The 23,967-nt window shown below is 38.3% G+C and overlaps 1 protein-coding gene across 4 annotated transcripts in view; it reads left to right on the top strand.

Annotated features, from left to right (window-relative positions):
• Nucleotides 1–23,967, top strand: part of PAX5 (paired box 5) — a 254,936-nt gene that overhangs the window by 18,518 nt on the left and 212,451 nt on the right. For 2 of the 4 annotated variants that reach the window (XM_039344815.1, XM_039344813.1), the window contains exons 1-4: nucleotides 530–1,900; nucleotides 9,024–9,189; nucleotides 13,813–14,010; nucleotides 23,822–23,886. In XM_039344815.1, coding sequence (XP_039200749.1) covers nucleotides 1,858–1,900; nucleotides 9,024–9,189; nucleotides 13,813–14,010; nucleotides 23,822–23,886 — 472 coding nt within the window. In that variant the 5' untranslated portion in view covers nucleotides 530–1,857. Of the gene's footprint in view, nucleotides 1–529; nucleotides 1,901–9,023; nucleotides 9,190–13,812; nucleotides 14,011–23,821; nucleotides 23,887–23,967 lie in introns of those variants that run through there. The other 2 variants (XM_039344814.1, XM_039344812.1) reach the window with 1 other exon arrangement.

Genomic DNA, 23,967 nt, shown 5'->3' with positions numbered 1-23,967 from the left:
CCGCAGCCGCTGTCCACATGCCGCCGGTCCTGAAAGCTGCTCCCGGGAAGCGCTTTCTTACTCTCTGAAAGAGGCGGGCCGAACTAACCGCGCGAGGGAACCAAAGCAACTGCAGGGATTCGGGAGGCGCCCTGGGGTATTGAGTGCCCAGGTGTGTGTGTGTGTGTGTGTGTGTGTGTGTGCGTGTGCGCGCGCGGATGCGTGGGGTGGGGGGTGGGGGCTGCGCGCGTGCGCGCCCCCGTGTGCCCGCCCGCTCGGGGGGGGGAGGAGGTCATTTGGCGCCACCCTCACGCGTTAACCGGCCAGGTGGAGACATATGAGCGAGCGCGCACCCACCCACCCACTCACCCACACATGTAGACAAGTCGGAGCCGGCCGGTCTCTACCTGCTCGCCGGCTTCTCTTTCCGCGCCGGGTGAGGGGAAGCACCCTCCGCCAGCCGAGGCCGGGGCGCGCGCTTAGGCGCGCGTAGACGCGCGCGCTGCCGGGCAGCGGGGAGCCCCGCACTGGCTGCCGGAGGGGAGAGAGAGGCAAACTTTAAGCGCGAGCGGAAAGGCGCGTGAGGTAGAAAGCGTGGCGCGCGCCACAAGCAAAACACGCCTCTCTCCCTCCTTCGCGCTCTCTCTCTCGCGCGGCGGGGATGCCGCTGGCACGCTTGTGCTGCTGCTGCTGCTGCTGCTGCTGTTGCCGCCGCCGCCGCCGGTTTCTCCTCGTCTCCTTTGGCGTCTCTCCAAGCGCAACTTCCCGCCAACTTCTTCTGCCACGGCGCTCCTAGCCCCTGCCCTCCAACAAGCAGAGGTGGCGGGGCCAAACGGACTTTGCCTCCCTTTTTTTTTCTTCCAGACTTGGGACCCCCGCCGGGTTGGGAGGCAGTTATCCACAGCCCGCCTCCACTTCGGGAAAGAAACCGCCTCTCTTCCTCGGCTCTCTTCTGAGGCTCGGCTGAGCTGATCGCCTCCGGCCGGGGCTGCAAGCCGGGCAGGGGAAAGAAGAGAAGGCGAAGGAGGAAGGGGAGGGGAGGGGAGAGCCGTACATGCCCGGCAATCCACCGCCACTCCTCAAACAAAGACTGACCCAGGGCATTTTCCTCGTCCCCTAAGCTAGCCTTGCCTTCGCCGGAGACGCCACTCTGATTCTCGTCCGAAAGAAAGGAAAAGAAAGAAAGATGGATGGATGAATGAATACTGAAAAGTGACTCCCCTCCCTACCACCCACCCCACCCGGGATAAAGCTTGGGAATAGCTGCTTTGCAGGTGCTCGGCCCCTGCCTGTCTCTCTTGCTTCGCCGTGGAAGATCTCCGTTGGCTGGGCTCTTCCCGGGGAGGGTCTTCCCTCCGACCACAAGACCGGATCCATGGCTCTCTCCTTCTGGAGGCGGGGGGAATAAAGGCGCCGCTGCTGCCCCCGAGCAGAGAAACTAACCGGAGACGATCTTTTGGGGTGGGGGACGGTCGAGCTCGGAAGGGGTAAAAGGGGGGGACGACGAAGATTCAAGCCAGCCAGCCTTGCCGGTGGCGCCCAGACAACCCGAGTCCCCCCCCAAGCCCCTTCCGTATGAAAGGAATAACTTCCCCGAGGATTTTTGTGGTTCTTTGCTCTTAGCTTGGAGAGAGATTTTGTCTCTGAAATCCCGCCGTGTCTTTCGGGCTTTTCTTTTCTTTTTGCCCCCCCCCTTTCCTTTTTTTATTTTTATTTTTAAAAAGGAACACATTTATTACAAGCAACACTTGTAAATAAAGCGCCCAGTCCCCGGGCAAGACAAGTGATCCTAAGGAGTGTAACTTAACCTGCTCTGAAAGCGAAAACAAAAATCCCACCGGCTCAGCTTGCCTCGAGCAGCCTGGATCGCCAGCCCAGATGGAAATACACTGTAAGCACGACCCGTTTGCAGCGATGCATAGTAAGTAGAGGCGGCTGGTTCCGGGTTTTTTTTTCTCCCCCCTCTGCCTTTCGGCACCAAGCTGGCCGCCGTGCCTTCGCCGCGCTCCCCACAAGCCCGGAGTATTTGTTTATTGAAATGGGAGGGAGAAAGAGAAAGAGAAAGGGGAGAGAGGGAGAGAGAGAGAGAGAGAGAGAGAGAGAGAGTGGAAAGGAGGGAGGGAGGGAAGAGGGAAGGCTGCTGGAGCTGAGACACCTTTGGGCATCACTGGAGAGGAGGCACAGCGGCGTTGGACCGGCTCCTCCGAGCCAGCTCAGGAGGCTGGAGCCGGCCGCGCGGGCAGCTCGCATCCTCCTTCTCCAACTGCGGCTTATTCCCCAGGCGATTTCCAAGGAGTTTAGAAACCAACCCGAACTAAACCGCACCCAAACCAAAACGCCTCGCGCACCCTCTTCTCGCGTAAACCGCGGCACACCGCTGCCCTTTAAGTAATGCAGCGTTATTGAGGACACGATCCGGTCAAAGGCGAAGGCTGCAAAGCTCAGTTGATTTCCATGGGAGGGTTTAAACTTAAACGTGCGCTGTAACTCCTCCTCCTCTACCCATCTGGGGGACTTCGACCAGAGTGGGTTTACATTGATTTAATTTTTTTTTTTAAAAAAAACTCATTCGCGGGTTCTAGGACCTGGCGGCCTTAAAAATATCTCCAGCCAGATTAATTATTGTTAGAGCAAGAAAAGAGATCCGGGGCAAGTTAAAGATATCTGCCGGCAAGTAAGTCGCACTGATTTCAAATCAACCTTACATTTGTACAGCTACCTTTGTACTTAGTACTATTTGAACAAATGCAGGAGCCTTCCCTATACCCTGTGTTTCCTTTCCCTTTCTTCTCCCCCCCCCATTCAACATATTTTTTATTTTTCTTCCCTACATTTCGATTCTTTGTGTCTGCCCATTGCTGCTCTTTCTCCGGCTCTCGCCCTCTTACAAAGTTCAAGTCGCTCAGCTGGAATATGTATATTTTTCTTAATTAGTCCGCCTGCATGGATATAATGGGAAAAAAAAGATATTTCAAATTAATGCTAGTAGATAGGGTTACTACGGTCCAGCTGAGTTGAATGCCCTTCTAAGAAATCTTTGAAATATTCCTGAATACATCAAGCACTTTAAACCAAAAAGTGTGCAAAATTGTTGATGTTTCCTGAGCGTGGGCTCTAAAGCGACGAGAGCTGCTAAAGCTGCTGCTTCTCCTTCTCACGGTAACAACAAATGGCGTGTTTTAAAAATAGCCTTATATGTTTGGACTCGGCTGTTAGCGGCCGTGGATAATATATTTGCTTGGGATTCGCTTTGCCTGAGAAGGTTGGAAGGAGATTTTTCATTAACACAGGGTTATGAGAAATGACACCGTCTCTCACGGTGAGTTAAACGCTGGATTAGATCCAGAGATTTCAAGGAAGAGAATCAAACACGTTTCTCTTATCTATAGCAGGCTTTTGAGGAAGACAACTGTTCTTTTGTGTTGTCTATTTGTCTGCCTAATTGTTTGCTCCACGAAACCATTCCGTGCTTCCTCATTGGGTACACAGAGTAAGCACAAGACAGAGAACTCAAATGTGAAACTGTTGGCGACTGTGTACCATAATTCACCTTCAGAGGAGAGATAACTACTTGGGTGGCAGTGGCTGAAAATGTAGGAAATGCTTGTCCGAAACCAAACAGAACCAAAAAGGATTTGGGGATTTTATGAGAGGCATCTTAACTGTAGGGAAATATCATTTTCCTATTTAAAATATGGGGACAGAAATGTTCCCACTGCCTGCCATTCCCTCCCCTCAGGAAATTCCTTTGTGTTAACTTGAAGAGAGGGTGAGTGCACAAGCTGCGGGGGGGGGGGAAGGATCCTCCATTAACCTAAACAATGATAAATCGATATCTTCTGCAGGAATGTAAGGGCAACAAAAACAAACCGGAAAAAGCGTGTGTGTCAGTTGAGGGGGGGATGGGGAAAGAGCATCCAATCCAAACTGAGTTTTATACTTCTTTCCCCCCCTCCCAACCCCAATGCATTCATGGTAGTTATTTAAATATCTCCTTTCTCTCCCCGCGTGTGTAGGGGAGAAATAGCAAGTTGTTGTTTTTTCCAAAAGTGGCAGGTAGGGGATGAAAACGCGGCATGTAGTCGTTGACTGTACAGCATTGCCACGTTGAGTTCCTTGTCAGAAAACGCTTAAAAATAATAGGAGGCGCAGAAACGTCCCGGCAACTCCCTAGACATACTAACCCCGTCTCTAAAAGAAACGATTTACTGCAGAAAAAGCTGGCTTTAAAACCAACCGTAGTCTTCCGGATAAAGGTTTGCCCTCTCTTCCGCCTGTCTCCTACTAACAACTCCCTGGAAGTGAAGAGAGCGTTTGATCTGAACCCTTTAAACAAGGGGCAACTGCTTGTAAAGGAAACACGCACACGCCCGCTTTAAAAGTCACGCGCAAAAGCCCCCGGCAATCTTCGGGGAAAAAAAAAAATCTCGCTCCCGGTCAGAGTTAAGGCAGAGGCAACCGCGGCACGTATTTGATTTTGCGGGAAAAACAAATCTAAGGGCTTCTCCTTCTCCTTCTCCTTCTCCTTCTCCTTCTCCTTCTCCTTCTCCTTCTCCTTCTCCTCCTTCTCCTTCTCCTTCTCCTTCTCCTTCTCCTCCTCCTCCTCCTCCTCCTCCTCCTCCTCCTCCTCCTCCTCCTCCTCCTCCTCCTCCTCCTCCTCCTCCTCCTCCTCCCCATCAAAAGCATCAGAGCAAAAGGTCTGGCGAAAGGCTCCATTTAGCAGCATCTTGTCCATAGAAGAAGAATCTTAGACGAGATTCCTGGGGCGTTCGGCTGTCCGTTTCCCCCTCTGTGGATCTTTTTGGCATAATGCCTCGCCTCGACCTGCTCTATGAAGAAAGCCAGTAAACAGCCGTTCTGCACACCGGAGTTACTAGACGAATTAGCTGGAAAACTAACGTGTTTTTTTTTTCAGTTAGCAGGGCAGAGCTTAGGCGGTTGTCAGCAATGAGGAAAAGAGATCTTAAACCTCTTTTAATAATCTTTCTAAGGTCCTCCTCCTTCATCTGTTAGGGCTAGTTCTTTCATCAACATTTTGGTTGCGGTTGACTTGCCCTGTGATGGTTTGCTCAAAATACCAAGAGTTGTTGAGTTTCCAAATCAGACTCTCAGTTACATCCACTTTCGGCTTTCACCACCAACAAAACGTAAATTCTGCTCGCCTATCATATATTTGTTTTTTTTTGGGGGGGGGGAAACTGAAATGCTTGGAAAAATTGAAATAATTTGGTATTTTTCAGTAGACAGATCAAGCTGTTTGTTTGCTATTATCACGTGCTGAGTCAGCTGAATTTTATAACAGCAGGAAAATCTTGAGGATGAACTCTGCAAGTGATCAAAATGTCTAAAATTTCTTGTCTAAACTGGACTAGACAGGCAGAAGAGTGTTAAGAATTATGGAAAGTATGGAAGTGTGTCAAAACAATACATATACTCATTTTTCACTCATACACACACACACACACACACACACACACACACACACACACATCCCGGTAGACACTCATTCCAGTATTCACCCTTCAAGAGGGACTTCAGCGTTTATATGTATATACTCAAACAATTTAAGGCTCAAAGAACAACTGGCCTCTTTAATGCCTTTGCAGTGATCTTTTCTTGGGGTCTTGGAGATTATTTAACTAACAAGATAATGATCCAAAAAAGCACAAGTTACAAATATTAATCTTAGAGATGACTGTATGTTCATATCAATATCTTCAGCTATACATACTGATTAAGCATATATAATGTGAGCATTAGGTAATTTTTAAGCACTTTAACTTTTAAGCATTTAAAAAATCAACACAAATCTTTGTCTACCACCAATATGTTGTGTGGCACCTAACCTAACACCCTGAAAAAAAATTACACACACAGACACACACACACACACTCAGGCACACTGCAGCACTAGCACATGCCCCACAGATTCTTCTGTGGAAGTTTTTGGAGTAGCTAATTCGTTCCTGCAAGTGTTCAAGCTGATTTTCTTTCTGGGACAAATCAATTGTTCATAGAAGTGAAACCATTTTCATTGTATGCAACTGAGTTGGATTGGATTATCTTGCATGTTGAAATGTAAGCTACATTCCCCCACCTCATGTCTTCTAGCCTTCTTTCTCAAGTGCTGGGCTACTTCCTTAAAAGCAAGGAAGGTTTGACCTATCAAATCTTTTTTCCCCTCTTTCCACTCCCTGTGTTACTTTTAAATACTGAAGACATTTATCTGCTAAGAGAGAATTTCTGTGTAATAATAGGAAAGGATTATAGGGAAAGCTCCCACTGATGATGGGAGTTTCTTTTTATTGGAACTAGTAATTCCCTTGCCATCCCAAATACTTCTTCAGCAAAAAGATGAGCGGTGTAAATCTGGAGCTCAGAATCACACAAATTCTGGAAGAGCATATCTACCTGTGCTTGCTTGCAGATATTTTTGCCACTACTTGCATTTTTATCCTTTAATGTCAGAGAGCAACTGCAGATTCAGCTCATGGGAAAAAATAGAGGAAGCTCTGACAATAGTGTTTTTGTTTTGTTTTAGTTCCTTGGCATTCTTTTCTGCTCTCTTCTTTCAGAGTGACTCCTTCCTTCCTTCCTTCCTTCCTTCCTTCCTTCCTTCCTTCCTTCCTTCCTTCCTTCCTTCCTTCCCTCCTTCCCTCCTCCCTCCCTCCCTCAATTATTGAAACCAGACTGAGTTTGGGAAGCTAGAGTAACAATCCTTTTGATATACACACACCACACACATCAAGTACCCTGGATTGTATGGTTATGTATGAATGTCAGCTTTTTTAGACTTGGTCATTGATTTGACTATCATTAGTCTAGGGTTGTGCTCCTTAGTTTATTTTCTTATTTTTCCATAAAGGTAAAGTTAAGATATGCAATTCTGGAAATTCAGCTTTTATACTTGCTTCTGCAAATCTCAGCATAGATAGAGCTTTGCGGATTTATTCAGCTAGGCTACAATTCCATACAATATATAAAACTGCTGAAACCCCACAAATACTGGCTGAGTTTTAAGCAGTTCAGCAGCAGTTTACTATCTTTTATTAACAGATCTGACTGAGCTGTTTAGAGGAACTGCAATTATTGTAGAATTATTAAAGCACCCCCTAGCCTTAATGAAAGTTCTACCTCAAGATATAATGGATTTTCTCTCTGTTTTTATGCTTCTCTCTTTCTCTCCCCCTTCCTCCACTTCCTATCCTGTTTCTCTTATATTTACATATATTTTGATACATTGCAGCAATAATGCAATATATTACTGGCTGCAAGTCTGTTAGCTTTGGAAAGCTAGAGGAAAGCTTTCCTACCTTGCCTTATTTAACTAGTCCAAGAGATGCAGTTTCACTAACTCTAGATTGATTCCCTTGACAATGAACTGTTTCACCTACAAAACTGGAACTTATGCACACTTCCAGTTCAGAGTAATATACAGTCCATATTAACTGATAAATTAATTTCTTTCCAAATTGCTGGAGTTCTAATGAAGTTTGTAAATCCATAAATGTTATATTTCAGTGCATTTCTATGAGCTGAAATTGGTGATCCCTTTGCAAAGACATAGCAATTTTGAGGGATTTTTAAACTGTGCATCTAAGAGAATGAACAATAATTCTCTTAATATCAGAGTCATAGTTAATGATAGTAAAAACAGTACCTGAACATTCTGTTATTTTAACAAACTATCAAAGTATACTTTTAATTTGGTTTACCCCTTCTTTCCTTCCTTAGACAATGTTCTAAAGATCAAATAAAATATTAATAATTCAAGCAAAACAATAAACACAAAACTTGCTAAACTTCAGTTCCAGGGCAAAACACCATTTTTCAGTTAACCTTACTTATTCAAATTAATCTTTAACAAGTAATAATGGACTTTCACTATATATCAGTTTTGGAAGATACATACAGACCCTGTCAGGTTTATCAATAGTAACTTTGTTGAGTTTAATAAACATGGATGATATAGTTAACAAGATTTTTATTTAATGCAGAGTTAGTAGATTGTGTTCGGTTCAAGCCTTCTGTAAATAGAGAAATTACTTTATTCAGTATTGCCAATAATGCTGGCTCCTGCAATTATTTGTGTTCAACATTGCTACTTCTTTATTATAGTTTGTCTGATGAACAATTTCAGAGTTAATTATATTTTCTCACTATTCCATGGCACTGCATTTCATGCTTATTGGTTTTATCCAGTTAGCTACTATTTATCTAGTTGGAAACCATTTTACACCAGATGTTTCAACATTAAAAAATAGTGAAAATGTACATATAGGAAAAAAATAATAATCCTGTCTTGCTGAGCCATGCAATATAGTGCCTTACTATTTTCATAGGCATTGTAAAATATGTAAATCTGAAATTATTCCAACCACACAGTCATTCATATAGGGCATTAATAAGTGAGCTACGATATTGAAAGAAAAACAGAATATTTTTGGAAGCCCCATCCATGGAGCCACCTTTCTAAATTTGGCCCTATTTCCTCCAGAGATGAGCATAGTTTGGCTTTATTTACCATCAAAGTTAGACTGACACACTTACTGTAAACATATTTACATGCAAGTAAATCTGATTTAATTTAATGGCATTAAAACAAGCATGCTAAGAATTTTAGCTTCAGATTTACACCTTAAATCTGATGGCTATCATTCATAATTTTTTGGTGCCAGATGAGTTCCAGGCTGGCCTAAAAATAACTTTTGAGAGATTTTCCCCACCCCCTCAAATTGGAGGCCTGAATCTCATGCCACATAATCCTGGGTAATTATTGAAGTAATTAGAGTTACACAAGTGTAAAATTGCTATCAGTGTCAAATTAGGTTTTAGTAAATAACATTGTTCCTCCTCCTCTGAGCAAATAAACCATAACCAGCATTTCAGAAATGCCCAAACTCTTATGAAGAAGTTATTCAATGCTTAATGGCAGAGGGGAAGCTATAGCTGCAGGAAGCCTTTTTAAAGCATTTTCTAAACAGTCTCAAAGATATATATTTTTTTCTCTGCTTGTATTGTTTATTTCACCCCGTATCTTTCAGGACATGGAGGAGTGAATCAATTAGGGGGTGTTTTTGTGAATGGTCGGCCGCTGCCTGATGTTGTTCGCCAAAGGATTGTGGAACTTGCCCATCAAGGTGTTCGACCTTGCGACATCTCCAGGCAATTACGAGTCAGCCATGGCTGTGTCAGCAAGATTCTTGGCAGGTAAAAGCAGATCAAAGTGAATCAGATCAATTCTGAAAAAAAAAAGGAAAATAATGCATGCTGGAGTTATTCTAAGAAACAATTCAGTTAGCAAATTTGTGAAAAGGCGACTAAGCCAGTAATAAGAATTGTTGAAAAATGTAGCTGGAAAATGCTTTATAGTTATATTCTTGAATGTAAAAGGGTTTGTGATTATGGTAACATGTATCCTAAGCTTTCTACCGAACCTCTGAACTCACCTAAAAAATTGTATGAAATTTCTATTTAGTGAAAGGAAACTTGTTTTCTTTCTGCAATCCCCAATCCATGCTAATTAGCCATAATTCTACTGGCCTCAAGTAAATGAATTGAAATCCATGTATTTCTGGCTTTAATATTTGAGTATACTTTTGACCGAGGTTTTAGACTGCAATCCAAATAATTTTCTTGGTTATGAGATGTACTGAGCAAAACAATTTTTAATTTTGAAAAGGCAAGTGCTGGTTTCGCCTACTAAATGGATAATTTCAGAATTATATATATATATATATATATATATATATATATATATATATATGTATGTATATACATATATATGCACTGCTCAAAAAAATAAAGGGAACACAAACGTATAGGATCCTATACGTATATATATATCTATATATCTATATATCTATATATATATATATCAGTATTTTAATTTGCAATGAAATCAAATTGGAAATAAGGACAAATTGCATATACAAATAATGTAATAGTATTAATGATACTTCAGTTTTGTTGTTCTGATCTAAGCAATGTAACAACAGTAACACTGTTTATTTTAAAAAATGAAGAGAACAACTTCCAGTAAAACAAATGTAGATTGAGAAATGGTATGTCTGAGACAGCATCATGATTTTGAACATCAATATAATGCTTCAGTGAGTTTTTTCTTGATTTAATAAGATTGGATAGATACATTAAATTGGTATAAGGGGAAAAATAAATTAGAACTAATTAGTTAAATGTTCTCATGAAAGGTAGTTTGTAGATGTACCACATTGATTTCCATTACATTAGTGATATTTTTGCCTAATACAAATCTTTCATCCTAAAATTTGTCAGTGTTTGAGGTATGATGGATACATTTTTTCCTGTCGTCTGCATAGATAGGTTTTTACATTTGCAAAAGTTAGAAAACGTCAACATTTGGTCATCTATGTAACAATCATGCATGAACCTACTTGCAACTATGACAAAAATAAACATAATGGATTTGATTATTTTTTTACTACATATGTACAAGACAAAACTGTTAATTTTTTATCTACTTTTTCCACATGGCATTTTTTTTGAATCACTTCTATTACTTCCTCTTTACTAGCTAGCCATAGCACACAGGTGTGAGGATCTGTACCTAGTACTATAAACCAAAAGTACAATTTCTAATGAATTTGAGCAGAACTTTTATTTTAAATACTTTGCTAAATTATAATCCATTAAACACTTATTCTTTAATCTAATTATGTAAGTTTCTTAATTATGAGACTAAAGTTTTCCTACTGATATTAAAACGACGTTTAACATATTAAATATAGCTATGAATGTGATTTATCTCTGTACTCTGTGTTGGCTGCCAGTCAACAATAGACATATAGGAGGTCAATAAATATAAAAGAATTTGAATCTTTTTTCTTTGCAATTATTTGATATAAATATAATATAAGTTTCAGAGAATGAAACACAATTGGTTGTAGGTTTATATATGGAGAAATACGACTTCATTCGTATGTGTGCATTCTAACATTGAATTCTAAAAGATAATTTATTCTGGAAATATTCTGCTGATTTTAGCAGGACTGCTTTTCAATAAATAGCCTTAAGACTGAGCATTAAAAGTTGCAATGCAATTTATATTTCTTAAAAGAGGCAAGCTGGTAAATACAATGAAAATGAATGTCAGCAGTATTGTACAATTACATTTTCATATATTTTATTTTTTATAGTAGACCAGAACATTAATGTTTCTGGAATGTTAAGTCCTATTTCTTAATGGCAGCAGTTGGTTTTGTGCTATCCTGCTTTATTATCCTTTCTTCAATTCTTTCGGAAGACTAGATAACCATTTTTATTGGTATCAATGACTGAAACAAATAAACAGGTCAGAAAGAACACGTAATAGTTTCAATGTTTCAGAATAGATTTGTCTTTAGAGGTATATTCATTATTCTGGAATTAAGAATCAGGTTCTGGAGCTTTGTCACTTAAGTTGTCAAATTGAAATTTCATAGCTCATTATTTTCATAAGTAATAATTACAGTTCATAAAATGTCAGTATAATTGGAAGACACTCTTTTCTTCTCTATGTGTGCATCTAAAAAAATAAGAGAAGCCAGACATATATGAAGTTGGATTCCATCTTGGGAACTAATATTTTTTAATTTACAACTTTGAAATTTAACCATGGTGCAAAAGAAATAGTTGGAAATATAAACTATATCACATTAATAATTTGATAAGAGTTATGAATCTGTGGTCAGTAGTGCTTGAGAATATTATCATAGAAGGTACATGTAAATGGACAGCATGATGAATTCCAGAAGTAACCACAATCTGAATACAAGCCTATTTTGTCATTTTTATGGTCAAGCCAGGATTGGAAAGCTATAGTTTTCTTCAACTGTATATTCATTTGTCAAAGAGTTCAGTTTGTATTCTTGTCATGCACAAAGTAAATATTAATCATTACTTGCTCCAAGGCAAGACTGGTATCATGACATTAGGATAAAAAAAAAAAAAATCAAACCCCAATGATCTGATCTCATTTACTTAAATTTTTAAAAACAATGTAATGCATTGTTAATGGCTGATCTCAGATCAGGTCCAAACCGTCTTCCTTTCAGTAGTGTAACAGCACTGGCTAATGGTTTAAATAGGCCTGCCTGTCACTGAGTTCCTTAAAGCAGCCAATTTAAGGACCAAAAGTCAAGTATCACAAAGAGGGCCAATTGTTATTAATCTGCTATTATTGTATTTTTACTGCTGCCGTTGGGGAGAGATGTTTATGGATTTTCTGCCTCATGCTAATGGTGCAATTTGACTGACTTTGGGTATCATGTACCTTGTTTTCCTGCATGGGTGATGCTACTTGCTGTATACCCAGGCAACAAAATGTCAGACCAGTTAAGACACATTCCATCTCTGGTTTAACTCACTTTCTTTTGGCAACCAATTTTTCTCACTTTCAGCACCCCAAGAGTGAGAATATAGTTTAATAATTCTGAGGTGCCTTAAAAGATAATGTCTAATGTCATTCTAAAATGGTACCTAGCTCTTAAACATTGTCAACTGTTTCCAGAATTCTCATAGTGCCAAATGTGACCAAAACTGAGATGCAACAATATGTTATTAATCAGCAAAACCTACGGCAGGAAATGAAACATTTTATATTTTAAAAGTTCCATTTCATAAATCTGGAGTGATATGAAAAATGCCTGCATTAAATCTGATTGACTTCTATTGGGTTTGAAGAGAATACATTGGTTTAAAATGAACTTTTTTTAGTTCAACAAGATTAAAGTCAAAGCAGGAAAATTATTCTCTAAAGGCATCTAAAAGTTCTTATTTCTTATTCAAGGGCTGCCTTGAGTATCTTGGCAACTGACAAGCCCTAACAATTGATTAATTGAATTAATAAATTAATAATTCTTATTAGGTATAAACACTAAAACTATAACCGAACAACAGGCCATTTCTTTAAAAAGCTAATGGAAATAGCAGGGATATTGAATGGGAACCTTTTCCTTAGGATTCTGCACAAACCTTACATTTTTTGGATAATTGTTCCCCCAAAAAGATGAGGTTCAGATATATTGGATTTCAATTCCAGAATTCCCAGTGAATAGGCCAAACCAAATGGAGATCAAATGCAACATATTTGGAGGGGACCATTCAGGAAAGACTGTAGTCGACTTTCATTTCAGTATTCTGCTTTTTTGTTTAACAACTTATTAGACCTCAGATAGATAGTACAAGCAAAAAAAGATTAATCTCTAACAATAGAGGTGAAAATTCATTCCACAAAGTGTATACTGAAATTCAGTCACTATTGTATATACATAATTCTCCACTTACAAGTTTGTTTAATGGCTGTTCGAATTTACAGTGGCAGAGAAAAAAATGATTTATGACCATTGCAGTATCCCATAGTCACTAGGTTCATGCATTTTTTTTCATGATGCTATTTTAACACTTTATGGCTGTATCATGTCTTTGACAATTTCCTATAAACACAGCACTGTCGAAATATTGGTTTGATTTAGTTTTGTTACAGATTAATAATACAGTTTTTGAGATTATTTTAAATTCAAGCGTGACCTTTTAACTCGTGCAGTTTTAATTGCTGGCAAAAAAAATGCATGCAACATTATTATAGTTATTACCTTTAAATAACATATAATGTCAAATCTAAGAGAAGGAAAGAATATATTAGTATCAGGGATTGTAATACAGTAAAGATGGGTTAATATATTCCTACTGAAAATGCTAGAACCTAATTTGTGCCGCTCTTAACTTCTTATCATTTATTGGATGTGGGAGGAGAGCTTATAATTAGAATGCTTTCTAAACCTAACTTTTTCTTTCTTCTGCATTTCACCCCAGGTATTATGAGACTGGAAGCATTAAGCCTGGAGTTATTGGAGGATCAAAGCCAAAGGTTGCCACGCCCAAAGTAGTAGAAAAAATTGCAGAATATAAACGCCAAAACCCCACCATGTTTGCTTGGGAGATCAGGGACAGACTTTTAGCAGAAAGAGTGTGTGATAATGACACAGTGCCCAGCGTTAGTTCAATTAACAGGTAAGTCTCTTAGGCTGCACAGTAGAGATGCTTTTTGGCAGTGTTCATTATTATCTGAAAAATGACACAGGATTATTTTGGTTATTTGCATGGCTGTTTTTTCCTAGATGCAAAAATCTGTTTTGTACCAATCCGTTTAGTTTTCATCTAAGTTTGCTTCACTGAGCCAAACAGAAATAATCTCTAATATGGGATGGTAGCAGTAGTAGAAATAATACATACTCATACACACAGAGATAAGATTAACCAAAGTGTTTACAACATTTGTCCAGATTTGCTATTTTTTTTTTTTTTTGGTGCTTCTATAGACTGACACTTTGACATTTGAATTCTCAGGAGAAGATGACAGCATTAATATGTCATGTAATGAAGTTAGTCCAAAATTAGTACAATTAAGAAATGAGCAAGAAATAAACTAGGGGAAAGATCAGATAGTCTAGATTTTCCTGCGTCTTTATTACCACTGTAATGAAAGGAAATCAATAATTTATCTGATAATAGAAACAAAAGTGGATAATCTAGGCTGGAACTGGTGAATTCAGTTTCTTGACTGGTATAATGAATCTATGAAATTTATTATTATTTAGCATATGATGAGAACATGACAGAATCTATCAGATTTTAGGTTAATTTTGGAAAATAGTTTGCCATTCTAATATACAGCATGTTGTTAGAGTAGAACTGTGTATTATGGAGGTTTAGTGATTTGAACTTGTCTGATGCCAAAACTAGTTATACTTACAAATATGTGTACTTCTTGCTTTTTCAAGGAACGTTGGTCATTTATTATAGTATTTATTTATTAAACGAATTTATATAGCCACCCAATTCACACATAAGTGACTCTGAGTGACTTACAACATTTAAAATACTCACCCCATCATCCTAATGCCCGCAATTGTAATTCATCACATCACAGATACATGTTCCATAAAAGCTGAAATATCCTTTGGATGTGATCCTCAATCTATTTATTCCCTGTTAGCTCTATTTAAATTCACATTTTGATCAAAAGTAGTTTGCTGTGAATTTGTTATCTGGTGTGTTTGTGATATTAATTACTGAAACATTAAGAAAACACTATTAAGAAAAGCGTTCTATATTAAGATATGCAGCATAATTCAAGCTGGAATTCCCAGTCTGATAGGAATTCAAGCTAATTTTGATAGCTTCTCTTGCAATTTGATAGTACATCTCAACATTTCCTGAGATATTGTAGGTAGTTCTCCGGACGCAATTCAAGGTGTTGGTTATCACCTTTAAAGCCCTTCATGGCATAGGGCCAGGTTACTTACAGGACCGCATACTGCCGCACAGTTCCCAGAGACCGGTGAGGTCCCATAGGTTGGGCCTCCTTCAGGTCCCGTCGGCCAGACAATGTCGGCTGGTGGACCCTCGGGGAAGGGCCTTTTCTGTGGTGGCTCCTACCTGGTGGAATCAACTTCCCCCCGAGGTTCGAACTACTCCCACCCTGCCGGCCTTTAAGAAAGCCGTTAAAACTCTCCTGTTCCGGCAGGCCTGGGGCTGATGTCCGCGGGGGGGGGGGCAGGATATGATCGGACTTGCGGTATGATTGTATTATTTTATTGTATTATTGTTAGATGATTGTTTTAATTTTGTACGCCGCCCCTGAGTGATTGGGCGGCATATAAATAAAATTAAATAAATAAATAAAATGTTATAGTAAGTAAGTCAAACTTATTTATGTATTTATTGATATGTATTCGTTCAATTTAATGGCTACCCATCTCAAAGAAGTGATTCTGGGTGGCTAACAACATCAAAAAAAAACAAAAAAACAAAAAAAACAGAAACTACAAAATAAATTGGCAGCTGAGATTTTTTTCTTTAAAAAAATATCAATACAGATATAAATAGAAAAACTTCAACAAATGTATTTTACAGACTCCAACCCAGGGCCTTGCAAAAGGCAAACATATACTGTAGTAAATATAATATAATAGAAATTTCTATCTTTATCCTAGTCACTTTTATTATGGCCAGAAATAAAACCTTAATATGATACCAAAGAATCTTACCATGTCCATCAGGCAGACTTTTTAGGCATGCTATATATTGATTACTGTTAAGCATGATTGTTACTGTTGTTATACATGCACGCACACACACAAACATATATAAAACAACAGTATATAACAAGAGTAACATTCAAGGACTTTGTCATGATTTAGCTTTGATTCCAGAAAGGTGCCTTGGAATGTTCTAGAAATGAATATATCGTAGCTGTTTTCAACTGTTTAAAACAGCTGCAGAGGCCAACTACATGGTCCCAGGAAAAGGCACAGCTGCTCAAGTTGTACATCGTTGTGTTCACTGCCCCTTTCCAGATTTTTCTGAATTACTGCATAGCCCTAATAATTTCTATTAATCTCATGTTTATATTTTCAATATTAATTAATAATATAATTCCATTTGTACAAATCAACATGAAACAAAGTTTTATGCAAATGTTATATTTCTGTTTATAGATCCAAACATTTTGGGAATGCCACAAAACATTTAGCATTTTAATAGTAAAATATTCACAATCATAAGAGATTAAGAAAAATGTTCACTGTACTAAAATGAAGAATGTCAATTTTTCAGTGGACTGTCAAATTGTATTTAAACAACTAAGTATTTTGCAGTTAAATTACATGGCTTCATGTATATTTATAATATGAAGAACATTTGTTTAAATTTGGATTAAAATTAAGAAGGATACCTGCAACTTAACATATTTCATTAATTTTAATGAAAAATATGTGCAATCAGCTTTTTTGTGAGGGGAATGATTATTTGAAGTGCTATTAAAACATTAAAGTTGATTTCTTTTCTAAATGAAGTGAAAGCACAATAATTAATCATAGCGGCTAAAATAGAAATTCTAGCTATCTGCATTTTTGATGAATTTTGAACCAGTTATTAGATTTACTTTCTTTTCTGCTACAAATATTATAGGATTATTATGGGCCAAAGAAATGGTTCTGCAGTGACCAGCTACACAAATCAATAACATTGTTGCTATCCGACCTATATATTATTATTTAGGAAATTTTATATCACCAAATCAAATAACATTGTAAGATATACTTAGGTAAGACTGAAAGGTAAATTAACAGCTTTGACCTACAATCTAATTAAAAATGTTCATGAGCTAAAACTAGCTTAGTCATATTAATATCAATATGATGTAATTGGAAGAAGTTCAAATATTCTTGGCCTTTGATTAATTCACTTCAGTTCGTGTTGTCTTAAAAAAACATTTGTGTCTTACACTCACTACAAATCAAGGAACTAGCTCTGTGTTCAGCAATAGTCATGCCACTTTTATGAAGAATGTAGTATATAACTACACAGAATTTTTTGCTGAATTCAATGAGGCTAATTTTAAAGAAATCATAAATGCTTTTCATTCTGTTACCTGGCCTTTATGGAAGCTGTTAACAAAAAAACATTTCAAGCAACAAATTCCTTCTCTTGTTTATAAAGATCTCATGCTGATATAAGAGTTATCTTAATTTTAATTTACACCAGGTGCTTTAAGTAATTGATTTTATATTCTTCTCCTTCACTACTCCTTTTCCCTTTTATAGAATAAATCTATGTTGTCCCCAGGAACTGAGTTGCATTTGAAGATATCTTTATTTTTGAATTAGAGAAATCTCTGCTGCAAGTATTTTGTAATCTAAAACTAAAAGAAATCTAAAAAAAAAGTGATAGGCATTGAACGGGGAGTATAAAATAACAAGACAATGAAGAAAAGATAAATATTTATTCTTTTTATAGACACATGGTTTTATTATGGATCAATGCATACAAAGTGATGGTTATGGCTGCTGTGTGATCCAGGCAAATTATAGAACTTGATCTGCTTAGCTTGCACAGTGGACATTGTTCCAGATATGTTCTCTGCACCCATATTATTATTATTATTATTATTATTGATCATCGCACAGTCAGCCAGATGTTCAGACTGGATTTGGCATTTTGTCTACCTATCGAGTCCTTACCCAGGACCCGGGATAGGCAGATGTGAATGTTTGATGGTATTACAGATATCATCGCAGGATGGAAGCAGTTCCTAATAAGGCCGCCTTTTGCAATTGACTAATAGCGAATTTGTCAATGCCAATGGTGTTCAAGTGGTGCTCCAGTTGTTTTGGGATTGCACCCAAGGCGCCTATGACTATTGGTACTACCCTTGCTTGCTTTTGCCACAGTTTTTCTGTTTCTATTTGTATGTTGTTATCTTCTCCAGTTCTTTCCCGTCTATTCTGCTTTCTCCAGGCACTGCCACATCCACCACCCAGACTTTTTTGTCTTTCTTATTGACAATTGTTAAGTCCAGGGTGTTATGTTGCAGGTGCTTGTCTGTTTGAATTCTGAAGTCCCAGAGCAGTTTAATTTTATCATTTTCTATGACTTTCTCTAATTATTATTATTACTATTATTATTATTATTATTATTATTATTATTATTATTATTATTATTATTATTTGCACAGTCAGCCAGATGTTTTGGGCACTTTTGTCCCCCTTTTGAGTTTGACTTGGGATAGGCAGAGGTGGATGTTTGATGGTGTTAAAGATATTGTTGCATGATGTAAGCTATTCAGAGTAAAACTGCCTTTTACAATTGACTGATGGTGATTTTGTCAATACTGATGGTGTTCAAGTGGTGCTCTAGTTATTTTGAAGTTGGACCCATGCCCCCTATTACTATTGGTACCATCTCTGCTTTCTTTTGCCAAATTTGTTCTATTTTTATTTGCAGGACTTGCATCTTGTTATCTTCTCCAATTCCTTCTCTTCTCTTGCTGCCTCCAGATATCACCACTATCCACTATTCTTTTTTTTTTTGCCTTTCTTATTATTTTTCTTACTTATTATTTACTAAATTTAAATTTCATCTCACACAGAGACAATTCGCGAGGCAACTCTAGACGGTTTACAATCAATACAAAACAATAAGATAAAATATTTAAAAGATTAAAACAACAAATATTAACCCTAACTTTGAGTTAAAAATTAATAAAGATGGGAGGAAAGGGAGCAAGAATAACACAGGGAGGAGATGGAATTTTATCTTAGTCCATTAACCACCTCCAGAATCACCCAACCCCATCGGTGCCCCAAACCAGTTGGCAGATTGATGTCTTTGGATCCTTTTGGAAAGCCAAAAGCTGTGAATCTTACCTCAAGGAACATGATGTTCCAGAGGGTGGGAGCCACAGCAGAAAAACTCTTCCTGGACCCTGCCCACCAAAATTCCTTGACTGATGGAATCTGCAGCATGACCCTTCTGCTGGCCCGGGTGGGGCAGGCCAGTCCCACAGGGGGTGAGATGGCACATCAGATAACCTGGACCCATGCCATGAAACACTATAAAGGTAAGAGTCAACACCTTGAATTGGACTGGGAAGCAAACTGGCAACCAGTGCAGTTCACACAAGAACGGTCTAAAATGGGCCACCCTAGGGCAGGGGTTCCCAACCTATAGGCCATGGCCTGGTACTGGGCCTCAGTCTGTTGGCCACTGGGCCACAGGAATGGCTGGTGTGCATCCCCCCACTCACACTAGCGCTGCCATGCAGGTGTTAGCAGCCCGTTTGTGAATGCGCACACGGGGGCATGTGTGCACACATTTCTCTGCTCCTCCTTTCCCCTCCGGGCCACCTATCCAGAAATGTTGGGGAGCTCTGTCCTAGGGGACCCAAGAAATGCCTATGTGGCTTCATTCTGCACCAGTTGTAACTTCCTAATTCTCTTTAAAGGTAGCCCCTTGTAGAATGCATTGCAATAGTCCAAGTATGAGATGATCAGGATTTGAGTGATGTAGGGCAGGAACTCCTGATTCAGGAAAGAAGGAACTGGTACATAAGATGAAGTTGCACAAAGGCTTTCCTGGCCATGATTGCCACCTGCTTTTTGAGTGGGAGTTGCAAGTCCAGGAACAGTGCAATCCCATCCAGAACTAGGTACCAGGAACAAACGGCATCACATCCATGTTTGCAAATTATATAGTGTAAATACTGTATACAGTTGGATCATATATCTTTAAAGATCAGTGTCTGGGAACCAGGTATATGAATGCTGATGAAGTATCAAAGGGGGAAAAGTGATTTTCACCAATTATTTTTCTGAAATGTTTTCCCTCCTACAGATCTGCTCTAAAGAGGTGAGGGATCAGTCAGAACAGCAAGGAAAGGGTTCTTTAAGGTCAGATGGGAGGAAGAGAATTTCCATAGCTCACAGAAACTTTCAGGCCCACCTAATTCATAGGTGTCAAGCTCTCCACGTCACGTGGTGTGTCGTGACGTATCGCGACGTTTTTTGCATTGCCTGAGCTGGGGTGGGCGCATTCTCCATATAATGCAACTGGCCCATGGCCGGCAGTTTGACACCCCTGCTCTAATTAAAGATAACTGTGTTCATGAGTAGCTAATCTTAACATTGATTTCATATATCGTGTGGCAGTTAAAACCCAATAAAATCAAAGGCATCGTCTAAGTCATATACCTGGAATCATAGTGTTGTAAGTAAGTTGATTGCTTTTCAGTTCTTTCCTCTGGGTTTGCGTATTCACAGCAGGATCCTGATTTTATTCCAGTTGTTTTGATAAAACACATTGCAGGCATTGCTTATATTCTTGGTTTAGTGAGGAAAGGAAAAGAAATGTTTTCTGGATGGCAACTAATCTTGAAATCACCTCTAGCGAATGAATGCTTTATAGTTCGGACTTGATAAGTGGAGGGACATAAATAAATGGACAAAGGTCACAGACAATTCATATACCATCTGAACAATAATATTGTTGTTTGATTTTGGATCAATGGGCTTTGTGGAGCTGGACATTGTGGTTGGAAATTGAAGTCTGGAAACCAGGCATGAAATGGCTGTCCTCTAGCTTTAGTGCCTTTATTGTTTTTTGTTCTATTTTTACCCTCATCTGGGCATGGATGTGTAGATTGGCAAGAGAGTGGGCAGAGTGTTATCAATGACTTATGCAAGATCACAGAATATAGAGGCTTATTTATCCAGTCATTTCTCACTCTGTGTGAGTTCATCTTATGTACTGTATCTCTGAACATTCACCAGAAATTGCCTATATATCTGAATATCCATAAGGTCATTTAGTGGAATGATTGTGGTTTTTTTTTTAAATCGTAAGAATTGGAGAACTGGATGGTTTGAAATTAGGATGGTGTCCAAGTATGCTTGTGAATGTGAGGTAGTCTGTAAAAAGTTGTGTAATGTTAAACTTTCAATAAAGAAATTAAACACCAAAGGGTCCTTGGTGCTTTCTGAGCTTGGTTGTTTTCTTGTTTTCATTACCCAAATTAGGTAACATCATCAGTGCTAATGATACACTGATGATATAATGACATGTCTTCAAGAAAACAACCAAACTCAGAGAGCACAGAGGACCCCTCAGATATTTTCCTTTACCCAAACTTAGCACTATTAAAAAATCTATTTTTGTAGGTTTATTATATACTTACTTATTGTGACATTGTTCTATATTATCCTTATTACAGGTTAAGAAAAGTCTGAGGGATTTTAACAAGTTGAATCATGGCTTAGTTTGTGACTTAATTCCCCACTATTTTTTCCATAAGGTGTTAAAACTACTAAGCATGAATTCACCATCCATGAGCCTTTTCAAGAATAGTTTGCTTGGCAAACAATTACTGCATAACGCTAAATGAAAAACTTGCTTCTAGATTTTGTTTTAAATACATAGCTTTAAACTATATATTTGGGAAAATAAACTTATGTGGGTCCTCTGCTAAAAAAAGCACATAATCATTGTTGTTCATAGACTGGTGAATCGTGCAAACCTGGGAAAATAGATAATTTGTCGTAATAATTTTTCAATTACTTTATTAAAATATTGATATCCTCATGATCCTCATGATTATCATCCCATCATCTATTTCAGGATGAAAGCTTAGACATACTGTATTGTAAACTGTTTCCAGTTAAAATTTCAAATTGAGTTACAGGATCAGCCTAACATTTCTTTGGCTGTTTTCTGGGTTGTATATAAAAGGGGATTATATTTTTGAATATTCTAAGTCTAAAAAAATTAACAAATAAGAATAAATTAAACTGGAGCACATACATATTATATGCATGGATGTGTAGAATAGAATAGTATGCTATAGAATAGAATTGTATAGAATGTATAGAATTATGGCAATTAATATAAGGTTAGTAGAGTGACAACTTTATTCATTTAAAATGTTGAATTTGTATCATGGCTATCTGCTTATATAAACACTTATAAAAACTTCAACCTTAGAGACAATAAAATTACAATCAGTTAGCAACTAGGATGGTGGAAGGGGTGGTGAAATGCACCTCCCTAAATTGGAAGCTGCATAAATGAAAAGGCTCTTTTCTTTTATGAGAAGTTCTGGCAGCAATGACAACTTCTTCAGGCCTTCTTCTGATCTAGATAACTGGGTAAGTTTATACCTAGGAAGGCAGCACTTCAGGTAGTCAATATTAGTATATTAGTTTGTTCTTATTGAAATCAGTGACAAGCTCACCATTTACATATACTGTAGATCTCTTGTTTTAGCTCTTCTTACTACATCTACTTACTCTGTAGATGTCCTAGAGTAGATGTCCTGATTTATTCCACAATAGTATTTTCCCCATCCAAATATACATTAAACCAATACTTTTTTTTTAAAAAAAATGTATACTTATTGTTGCAAATGTGTCAATAATTCAAGTTATAGTTTGTGCTGGTTAACATACATTTGTTGAATGTAGGAATAGTCTAGGACTAGGTTTAAATAAATGGCATAAAAATCTTTATTTGAAATAATGTTAATGTTTGGGGCATTTTTGTGACCAGTCAATGGGGCCAGAAGCAAGGAAATCAAAACCAAGTACCTGGTTAATGATAATAAGGGTTCCCTTCACCAATATCTGCAGGGCTGCTCAAAATATGCAAGGTGACAATTGTAGCAAAGTTGCACCCATGGACAAAAGAGACTGTACTTGGATCACAGTGGACCTGTCATCTTGCAGATTTTGACCCCTTCTCTATGGATGGCCCTGCTTCCTTTGTCTTAATTTTAGATTAATAAATCTAATTCAATAATTTCAGTTGCCTTAGTCTTGATAAAATTAGTCATAATTAAGTTTCACGAAGCCAAAGGCATGGTGATTATTAGTGGTAATAATAATTAGTTGAAATCTGATTAATATCTATGAGATTTAAATACAGCTTTCTTTTTTGGATCAAGGATGGAGGGAGAACATTTGCGGGAATGGAGGTATTGATTGTTGAAATCAAATTATTGTTTATAATTTATTTCAGGGGTCTTCAAACTTGGCCCTTTTATGACTTGTGGACTTCAGCTCCCAGAATTCCTCAGCCAGCATGGCTGGCTGAGGAATTCTGGGAGTTGAAGTCCACAAGTCATAAAAGGGCCAAGTTTGAAGACCCCTGCTTTATTTGATGTTGGTCCACTTACTAAATTGTCACTCTTTCAGCCCCTCTTGATGGGGTAATAATACGTACATTATTCTGACTGTCCAAACCTTTCTGAATGTTGCTATCTTTCTGAGAATGTGTTCAGTACAAGATTAATTTTGTGAATATCATCTCTTTTTTAAACTCTCTTTCAGCAAAATTTTCAGACGTTCACTATAAAGTTCTCTGGGATATACCCTAGTAATGAACTGGAATAATTTGCTTGGACATTCATTATTGTTAATTATGTTGCATCAATAATTTGTTCTCTGTTGTTATTTATATAATTGTAAGTAGGAATTTGTCTATTATGCAGGATTATTCGGACAAAAGTGCAGCAACCACCTAACCAGCAAGTCCCAGCCTCAAGTCATAGCATAGGTAATGGAAATTGTGCGTGTATGTGGTGTGTATGTATTCATTCTAAGGAACTTTTAATCACTCTTATGGCCAGAAAATTCT

This window comes from Crotalus tigris, unplaced genomic scaffold (assembly GCF_016545835.1).
Source record: "Crotalus tigris isolate CLP2741 ecotype Arizona unplaced genomic scaffold, ASM1654583v1 scf7180000017939.2460400, whole genome shotgun sequence".
In the NCBI taxonomy this organism is placed as follows: Eukaryota; Metazoa; Chordata; class Lepidosauria; order Squamata; family Viperidae; genus Crotalus; species Crotalus tigris.
This window is presented reverse-complemented; position numbering and strand designations above follow the sequence as displayed.